The sequence below is a fragment of the Opisthorchis viverrini genome (genome assembly GCF_000715545.1).
Source record: "Opisthorchis viverrini unplaced genomic scaffold scaffold1619, whole genome shotgun sequence".
NCBI classification, from domain to species: Eukaryota; Metazoa; Platyhelminthes; class Trematoda; order Opisthorchiida; family Opisthorchiidae; genus Opisthorchis; species Opisthorchis viverrini.
Genome location: NW_008752183.1, coordinates 76,017 through 86,152, shown reverse-complemented (window position 1 = coordinate 86,152; position 10,136 = coordinate 76,017). Strand labels below are relative to the sequence as shown.

The window sequence follows — 10,136 nt, the reverse complement described above, 5'->3', positions numbered from 1 at the left end:
CTCAGCAGGAACTCGTACGCTGGAGTCATCTACAAAATTTCCGGGCAGGGAACTTGCTATCGTTAATTCTGAACGGAAGTAAAAGTCATTGAGTGCAACAGATATGAGCGTGATGTTATAAGACATGTGGTGATGAAAAGTACAAACAGTAACAAAGCCATAGAAACTCGAATCCCGACAATACTTGTGGCCATATTGGGTTACGATAATGTAGACATATCGGGGTCATAAAAATACCCCTTTATCAAAAGCCCGATTCATTGAGAACGGACATAACTCATAGTATCAGGGCTCAAGCACATCACTCTTCATGTTTGTTTATGTGGGCCACCAAAGGGTCAACTGGTCAAACTCAGTTGTTATCGATTTGCAGAAGCCTTCTCGAAGCCGGTCATTTCATTTATATCAACTCAACGTTTTCCACCGTACTGCGATGTAATCGATCGGTACCACTGAGACTCTATTGATCAGTCGCTATAGACTAAGTCAAGCCTACTTTAGGTTCTGTGAATAAGTGACCATCACTCAACATTATGCCAGATCAATAATCAGCGCGCTTGGCAGCATTTGTTCGTTCAGGCACTTGGACAACCTTGCATATGTTACTGTTTGAAATGGTTCCATGTCACAAATCACGTCTTTTCGAAAGCTTATCTACCCCGGCGAAAATGGATTCTTGAAGGACCTTGCATTTTTCTTACTTAGTGGAAACGGATCACTGGAAAATGGGCAGGGGTTTTTTGGGCAACAGAAATACCCAGTTAGCTTTCCCAGGCTGTTGGGATGCAACCAAACCCAAATAGTGATGGTGACATCAACCATATCCGGTGCCTGTATTACTGAACAAATCCTTCCTCATAAATCTGGTATCGTTCAGCTGAATAGATCTGCAGGAGTGGAATCAAACCGAACCTCTAGTCTACTGTGCCTTTGAGGGATTCTCAGGGTGAACTTCTAGTCATCAGTGCTTTCCCCACGACCACTTGATTCGATGTTTCCCTCACTTAACTCAAGTCACTCAACTGAGAGTGAATTATGCAGCAGCCGTCGGTGTCAGTGCTACTTAATTTTGGCCTTGATATCGTAACGTGTGGTCCGTGACTGCTTCCGTCGGTCTTCTGATACTTTCCACCCTCCATCAAGGTGTTCCTCCATCAATCCGTTTTCAGAAGCATTGATCAGTCGAAGGAGAGGAAGCTTTTTACCACCTAACTCCAAAGCTGGAACCAAGCAAATGCGAACTCTTCCGACTGTACTCTGTAAAAAAAGAATTCACTGACAGAGCGTCCTTGACGTTGACTGACAGCCAGCGTCTCCAACCATGCACGGTGAGGATAATGTGTTCCCGATCCTGAAAGGTGAGTCACACCGACAACTTTCATACCCGTTTAAGGATATCGTCTACGTAGTTGTGGGCATTCAAACAATATATTTTATCAGTGATACATCAGTTTGCCAGGGCAAGTTTAGACCCACGGATGCAATATCGTGGTGAACCATCGTGTGAGTCGGATTCACGGTATCTCTTGATCTTCCCTCAAGATGAAACATGTAATAGTCGAGTGAAAAATCTGTATCGCAATGTAGCAGAGTACCGTCGAATAAGAGGCTACGAATTCCTGCCTAGCCCACATGAGAGTTACCTATTCAGGTTCCCTGTTGCACTCTTGGTTAGCTCTATGAAGCTACCATCGTATAGCTTCTCCATCAGGCCATCTTTTAAGAGGTCAGAACTTGAACTCAACTTAAGGTTTTTCACTGAACCGAGGTTGGTCTTAGCTAGTTTTAAGCATAAGTTGATACCCGCTGAATACCATTAGATATTCAAAGCACAAAGCCAACAAACGTAGTTTTCAAGTAGTAAAACAAATCTTTAAATAAGTAATAGGAGACAGCTGAAACAATGGACTTGAAATAATAGGATTGCATCTGAAGTCGAGTGGATCGGAGAACTCTTGTTTTTCTGGGGATTCAATGAGGAATAACAAGACTGTGTGGACCATTGCTGTCTCGGAATAGACTGCAGTTTAACCAAGTGTGTGATAGTTTCGGAGTTGAGGAGGGTTGGGGCGGAGAACTAAGTCCTTTCAGCGCGCAGAGACCATTGGAACCAGTGCACTGAACCAGGTGCTTGTTTAACAACCCCATGCGAGAAAATGACCTTGGACAGTGGTGACAGCTGTAACGTTTCTCGCGCTGGTGTGTCTGCATGTGAGCCCGCAGATTTGACCGGTCTGCGAAAGACCGGCTACAAACAGTGCAGGCATAGGGACGTTCTCCTGTATGCGTGCGTTCGTGACCCTTGAGCAGCCATTTGCGGGAGAATGATTTACCACAATGAGCGCACCGGCAAGGCAAAGTGTGAGTGCGGACGTGCATTTTCAAGGCTGATGCTTGATTGTAAGTTTTACTGCAGAGTTTACAACGATAAGTCTGTTGAAGTGGATCGTCTTTGGGGAAAGAATCGCGTTCGTTTTTTTCTAATTTCATCGTCGAGACCTGTGTCGCCTGAATGTACGGGGCACGTCGCAAAGCCTTCTCTCCGAAACCAGTCCCCAATGCAGCCTTTGAAGGCTTTGTTGGAGATGAGCTGGAAGAAGATTCACCGGGTTGAAATGAACCCCATTGTAGCCCACAAGTAGTTGATGCATGCCTCGAGGATGTGCCGTTCTCGAATGAGGAAGGGTCTGGTTGATGAGGTACTAAAGATGTTTGTGTGGTCGCGCACATCATACGAAGGTATGTCTGATAATATTGCTGCCTTAAGAGCAGCATATAGTATTGCTCCAGCTGTAACCTTTGGTATTGGTCCAGAAAAATCGGACTACACACTCCTCCGAGCTGGAAAGCTGTAGTCAGTAAGGGAAATAATGACATGGGATTTTGATGAAGGTCAATCGGATGCGAATGGGGGATGTCCATTGGGGTGGTGTGAATACCGACTTGGGAAATCTTTTGGAAGTCGACTTCCGAATTAGCTTTGAAGCCGGTGGTCTTCGTTGGTGATGATACATCTACCGACTTAATATGATCCATCCCGAATACATCCTGACTCGGATGCCGTTGGCGTAAGTCTGTTGGAGTGTGAAACTTGGTTGATTGTGGCTCCGTTGGACTTGAGTTAGTTGAAGGACTCGGTAAAGTACCAAACGTAATTTGGTCAGACTGGTTCAGGTCTGACGAAGTGTCCCATTTGTCTGTTGCACGGTTCAAGGTCAAATCTTGAACGGTGAAGACACCAGAAGCAGCAAGTTCAGCAGATGAGGCTTTGTCTTTATTAGTTGATGACGTCAGAGAGGTATTTGGGTCTGGCTGTTTCGCAGAAACTGTTGGGTCTGGAAGGCTATCGCTAGGGTTGTTTACAACACACGCACGAAGAAACTGATACAGCTGTTGTGGTGGTGGAACCCTCAGCAAGGAACTCGGGGTTGATGCAGAGGCAAAGGACTGGGCAAGGACTTGCTGCAAGTTCATCAATAGCTGACTTGGGCATGGATTTTTCTCTTCAACTGGGCGAATGACTTCCGAGGACAGGTGAGAGTTGATACCGTTTGTTGGCTTTGAAATAGAATAGTTTGTGGTATTGAGGGAAGATGGATGAAGCCATTCAGTATCACCGGGCTTCCAAGATTCGGTTGGCATTCTTGCGCGAATTCGACTTCAAATACTGAACGAAAAGGACAGCAGAAAAGAGGGAAAGAAATTATTAGTAATGCGATTGACATTAAAGTGGAGGAAACCTTCAACACTAGCGTTCAGGGGTCATTGGTTCATTCCTAAATGATTCAGCCCGGACTCGAAACCATGACAGGTAAAATGCCAGAAATAAAGCGTAAACCGTGAATTGTAATTGACATACCGATAATTTTGATCCGTTTCATTCTCTGGCCGAATTTCGATTTGCTTATTTGCTTTCTGAGGTTCCCTAAGTTTGTGGAAACGTGTATAAAACAATAATTCTGTCTAAAAAGAGTTTCTATGATAATTTCGGTAAATAGGAACCCAGAAAAGCTCATATTACATCTATTTCAGTGAGGATATCATTTATACATGTAGGTCTTTGTATCGGTGTTTGTACTCTATTGAGTCCTGTCAGTGGTATCTTTAGGTCTTCCATCCATAAGTGGAGGATGTGGGTCGAAAAACAAAAACAACGGCACAATTTATTCTCTCGGGATGCGATTTTTAAGGTATGACATTCGAAACGAACGGTAACTCACTGAGCACTACATTCTGGCTGTAATTTTGAGAACCGAAAGTCTTAACTACTATTAAGGAAATACCTCACAGGCAACCAAAATGTTCGTCCGGGCTACTTGTTAACGGTTCATACTACTGACGAATCGTATGAGTAGCATCTGATCTAATGTTGAAGCGCCGTTCCTGCATCTGATAAGAGATTCATACAGTAAGACTTCACAGTGCTTGTTCATCAATGTTTGATATTCAAAGTACGCCCTAAAAGTTAAATGGGACACTAGAAAGTGTAGGTTTCTTAAAAACTCTGTGTCTGATAGCTTGTAACCGCTTCGTTCGCAGTCGTCAGTAAAAAACTTTTCATTGAACGGCGCTAGTTCCTTCATCTGTACTGTGACATCGTCAACCCTGCACTGACGATGCCACCTCGATTGGTGATGAAACGTTTGCAATCCAACTGCCAAGCTCGGCGAACAGACCAACAACCAAGCAGCGCACCCGCGCTACCTACACTCCACGACATTGCTAATAAACGATGGCGTTGAACCACCGTCTGGTGCTCATAAATCAATCGCTGGCAGACTCACACAACTTTGCACCCATGTCGGAGAGAGTCGCGGCAGGTGACCTGGTTTTAGCCAAAGCCTGATAATTACGTTGCCCTTTGACCTTTGCCTGGGGTCACTGCTGTGGTCATGGTTACCACACCTAATTACTTTGACAGCGTCGAACTAAATTCGAACCAACATGACCTTCACGCCGTATCACCCCTTGTCTGTTGTGTGCGGGGGTGTATGGAAGCTGGGATGAATAATCAACCGTGTTTTCAATCAATCGGAAAAAGTTTGGAACCGACCGAGAAGTCAACGTTTCAAAAAGGCTTGATTAATAATCGGTAGTTTTAAGTTGGGCAACGTTTCGTTTTTGACACAAAAGCCTCATCAGGCCAAGTGAAGAGGTTATCAAGTTGGTGGGGTCTTAAGGCAGACGGAGAACCAGTCAGTAAGACATCTTCATATTAGCGCACTAAATCAGTGGTGGTGTCATTTAACGGCAATTATCGGTTAGTGTGGTTGCCAAAATATTACGTTGCGCTCCTATGAAGGAGTCTGCCTAAAAACCTGACCCGCTTGATGAGCTGCTCACTTGGCCTGTCATCAGACGGCCTTCTTGTCGAGCGGAAAGTTGTCCACTATCAATTGCTTATCAAGCCCCTCTGAAGCGTTACTGTTAGGGTCACTGAATGGAAATACCTAGACAAAGCTCACGAAGAAATTGGCTCGAAAATTGGAGTTTGTGTATGAATCAAGCAATAGGATCCACTCAGATCTGAATAATTCTAAAGCTTTCTATCCACTACATAAAGCGATAGTGCCAAACGAATGACCTCAGAAGAAAAGCCACCAACTATACGCGCTTTTTCGTTCAGCCGTAACCTGCTTTCAGTGCCTAGCTGCCATGTCACCAGAGGGAAGTATGAAGGCTGCGATACTGCCAGGTTGCCCAAGCTAAGACAAGAAGTCGAGATGCAGAGGTCGCGTTCGAACCATGAACCTTCCGGTCGGTAAATTCTTGCTCTAACTACTGAGCAATCTCGTCCATTGGACCAGTATAGCACTACACACTGTTGGTAGTCACTTGTGCCAATTCAGTGAAGGCACGTCGTTCAAGTGTAGCGTATGAACACCAGCTGTCGTGCCACCCGAGGGGAGCGCGAAGGCCGAGAGACTGTCAGGTTGCCGAAGCTTAGACAGGAGCATGGTTCGAACCCAGGACCCTCTGGTTGGTAACTTCATGCCCTAATCACTGAGCTTGTTTGAGCTCAAAGAAAGCATAGCATATTCGAGAAAACGCCATGCGTTCATTTTAGCTTACATGGGCTTTGTATGGAGGTTAGTATAGTCATTCTGGTCACTTCACTCTATTGTCCATTGGGAAATTAGACAAAATTACGTAAAGCAGATGATGCAACCGATAGGGCAGGGAAGAAATCCGGCAAGTGAGCAAGCATGACTAGGGGCCATGCATCATCCTAGCTATGTTCTGACTGACAAACTTGCGTTGAGGCGAGTACTCAGCTTGCTTCGTATTTGTCAACTCAAATCCATTGGACAGAGGATGAAGGATGCCTCACGGGTGCCCCCAGTGACTAAAGATTTCAGTGGGCTTAAATGATTCAACGACCTCTTCATCCTAAATAAGCCCCAGCCGCAATCTCATTCTTTCTGCCAATAAGGTCCTCGGGGTCCCCATTTTGTGCCAGCAGTCGCAATCTTTTAGACTCTCACCCAGAGTCATTGATATTATTTGTGCCCGAACATTGTGCTTCAAGCAGGTGCACTGGCAAGCTACTCTCACAACAAGAAGGACAGATGCGTTTCAGGTGTTATAAAATGATCATTAGGACGGCCTGGTAAGTGCTTTGGTATGGGGGGCATCGTGTGGTACCGTGGTTATACAGTTTTCAGAAACCGCTGTGCAAGCCCACAAGAATTCGTAACAAAAGGATCATTGATGCACATCTAGTGTTCTGCCGTGGGCAACCAAACCGTGTAAACTATGGGATGTGTTCGTTTCGGAGGACTCTGACTTTTTCCAGCCAACATGAAATCGTAGGCGGTAAAGTCTGCACTTCTTGGAGTTCTGTAGTCGCGGGGGACTGAACCTGTCTAGGCTTTATGCATAATTATCAGTCTTCAGCATATTAACAAGAAAGCCATATGCGATTCAACAACCGTAGGTATTGATTCGCCAGTTTCGATGTTGCTGGAGACAGTTGTGAGTAGTCTTTCGATTTTGGACTGAGGTTTATTGCAACTCCAGTCCTCGTAAGATGATACTCTCCGGACGGTGAGTAGAGCTTGTACAGTAAACTACCGCATGAGTTTGGACTTATCACCAACAACGATTGGAACGAACACTAGACAGAAGACTGGATTTTCAGTGACATAATTATGCATAATTATGTTACATAATTATGTGACATAATTATGCAAGATTCCTGGACCTGATGATCACCTTGGATCACGAAACTGTTTCTTTTAAAATGTGTATGAGGGGTGATGAAGACTCGATCGGTTAGTTTGATTTAGCCAGTGAAACTTGCGCAGCCATCTATGCACCGATGACATACCCTTGAATGGTGGCCAAACTTTCCTAGGCCAACTGTCGAGCTTAGAGGACGGATCAACGTCTGTACGCCCAAAAATCGCTTGAAACATATACGCAGAACTCACGTCTAACGTGAAGAGAAACGACCAAACTCATCATATAACCAAAACAACAGCCAAATTGCAGTTAAACTATGAGGTATGGCGTACTAATCACCTGGTATTTTTGTAACAGGTTACCACTTCTGTCAAACAAGGCCGGACGACCCCTTCAAGATCGTACTGTCCAAGGTATCTCATGCCATCGATTGTGGACCATCGGTGCTAGCCTCCAATAGATCCCTCCATAACTGTCTCCAGGAGGAATTACTGTAATGAGTTACGCGAAAAAAACATCCGATAAAAAAGTAAGATACGCTATTCGTTCGGGGTAAACGAAGGAATTTCTAAATGAACTGACTGGCGATTGAATTTTGTTTTTGGCTTCAAGTGATCAAGTCAGGCAGCTGTTATCCGACCGATGCGTTCAACCGATGACATTTGCGATCCACACGCATGCAACATTACTGCTGTGTTTTATGCGTTTGTTCATTGGGTCAGTTACCACGTAACCCGGTAACTAGTCTGTTCAACTGTCAACTCCGATGAGGACACAATCGGGAAAGGCATTGTGTGGCCCAATGACCAGGTGTCAAGTCTATCGCACAAGTTTTCTGACCGCACACTGGTCATAAAGATATCACAGAAGACGGCTGCTCTGACACAAAAACCGCTGGACACATGAAGCGACAGTGCAGAGGGAAACCCATGTACCCAGGCCAGTGACCAACTATATTCATCTCTTTCTACACGGTTTGCTAAGCCCAGCTGCTTACGGACACGCAGACCAAAATCCAGGCCGACGTCACTATGGTTTAAAAAATTAGCCACAGGATCTTTTCAGCAGTTGGAGAAACCAAATATGGATTCAACCGGATTTAACCGGGACGGTTCACACCACCGATTATGTGTTAATACCCTAAAAAATATGGCTGACTTGATTGTCGTTAATGAAGGGGAGACGGAATATATATAGAGAATGTGAAGACGTATTCCATAATCGAATATATTGTCCAGTATCTACTTTTACGACGTAGCTACCAAAGCAATTCAATCGGTTTTATAAGTAGTCTCGTATCGCAGAAACATTACGGGTATAGGGAAGCAGCAAATTCGGTTTACAAATACATAAAACGAGGGATTAATTTCACTCGAATGTGGGACTTATGTTTACGTTGAATTTACCTGTAAATGAGCAGTTCAGTTCTACATATATCCGGTTCCGTGGTGAAGAAGTTTCACCTGCCTTAAAAATAGTATGCTCTCAAGGGTTCGACCTCACCTATGAGCAGCACTTTCAGTGAACTCTAGGGGGGTTGAAATCAATAAGATCCGTCTTCTGAAGTTTCTTTTTTCAATAAAAAATGACCATTTCCGAAATTACCAGATAAAACTGAATTCTTTCTAGCTAAGATTAATATGAGTCTCCGGTTAAACCCAGACTAATGTGTAAATGAGTGTATTTCGCCAATTTTCGTCAATTCGTCTTCCTTAAGGATACAGGGCTTCTTTAACCTTAATCCCTTCTCATTTCTTTCCACTACGAAGAATTCTTCCCTCATGGTTGCATGGCTGTTAGGCTGAAATAATGATGCGACGCATGTCTGCTTAAACATCAAGTTACATAAACCTTGTACTGATACCTGTTGAAGTACCGCTAGCGTTCGCTCTGGTGATAAGCACGCCCGAAATACCGGCACCCATCTAGTGCTGAAAAATAGCGCAATGGTATCCATAGTGTGCCAAGGTTGAACGATGTACACAGTGCAATGGTTGTGAGCAGAAAACGAGCATCACTATCGTCGTCGTCACTCGAGGCTAATCAGCGTTCTCCTTGCAATTAATTTTGTCAAATATTCTATTGAACGCTTGTCGGTGTGAGACACATTCTGATTGTCTCTAGGGCGCAAGACTCAAACTTTTCTCCGAAACATTTTGAAGTCCTTGAGTAGATTCAAAAGCCTTATTCGTATCTGTCCCCAACTAGTGTGGGCTCCTGTGAAACGAAACTGACAATGCGAGTCGATTAGACATGAAAAATTATTCTAACCCCTAAATGGTACAGAAAATCGTTCTGAGCATGTGAACTGAATGCAACTCGTTGAATCGGGTGGCGGAACTGAGCCAATCGCGCAGTTAGCGGCGCTCATGCACCCAAATCGGTAGCTACCCGGATTTCCGAACAAACTGAACATGCCTCCGCCTCCAAGGCTTGGTTGTATACTCCACTTTTCCGTTTTCCGGTGATCGAAACTGTAGCAGCTGGAACCAATGTACCTATGGCACATGGCTTATAGCTGATAAAACCCCTAAATGGTACAGAAAATCGTTCTGAGCATGTGAACTGAATGCAACTCGTTGAATCGGGTGGCGGAACTGAGCCAATCGCGCAGTTAGCGGCGCTCATGCACCCAAATCGGGTAGCTACCCGATTTCCGAACAAACTGAACATGCCTCCGCCTCCAAGGCTTGGTTGTATACTCCACTTTTCCGTTTTCCGGTGATCGAAACTGTAGCAGCTGGAACCAATGTACCTATGGCACATGGCTTATAGCTGATAAATTGATTGTTCGAATTGATTGAATCGGGTGATGAGACTTCAAGAAAGCTAAGGGGAAAGACTGTGCGTCAGTTGACACTATCCGTGCTGTTCTCTTGATGTAAAGTCTGCTAATGCAGGAGTTCAGATCTCCACCTACCCACACTGAGTTCACCGATCCCTTGAGTTGT

The 10,136-nt window shown here is 44.7% G+C and overlaps 2 protein-coding genes across 2 annotated transcripts; one reads left to right on the top strand and one right to left on the bottom strand.

Annotated features, from left to right (window-relative positions):
• Positions 1–1,971: 1,971 nt before the first annotated feature.
• T265_11567 (hypothetical protein) lies at positions 1,972–3,642 on the bottom strand (the record flags this gene model as incomplete). The annotated part of the gene is made up of 1 exon (XM_009178250.1): positions 1,972–3,642. One exon carries the CDS (start codon positions 3,640–3,642, stop codon positions 1,972–1,974), a length of 1,671 nt encoding a protein of 556 aa, XP_009176514.1.
• Positions 3,643–5,876: 2,234 nt separating this feature from the next.
• Positions 5,877–9,703, top strand: T265_11566 (hypothetical protein; the record flags this gene model as incomplete). The annotated part of the gene is made up of 2 exons (XM_009178249.1): positions 5,877–5,979; positions 9,543–9,703. 2 exons carry the CDS (start codon positions 5,877–5,879, stop codon positions 9,701–9,703), a joined length of 264 nt encoding a protein of 87 aa, XP_009176513.1.
• Between the last annotated feature and the right edge of the window lie 433 nt (positions 9,704–10,136).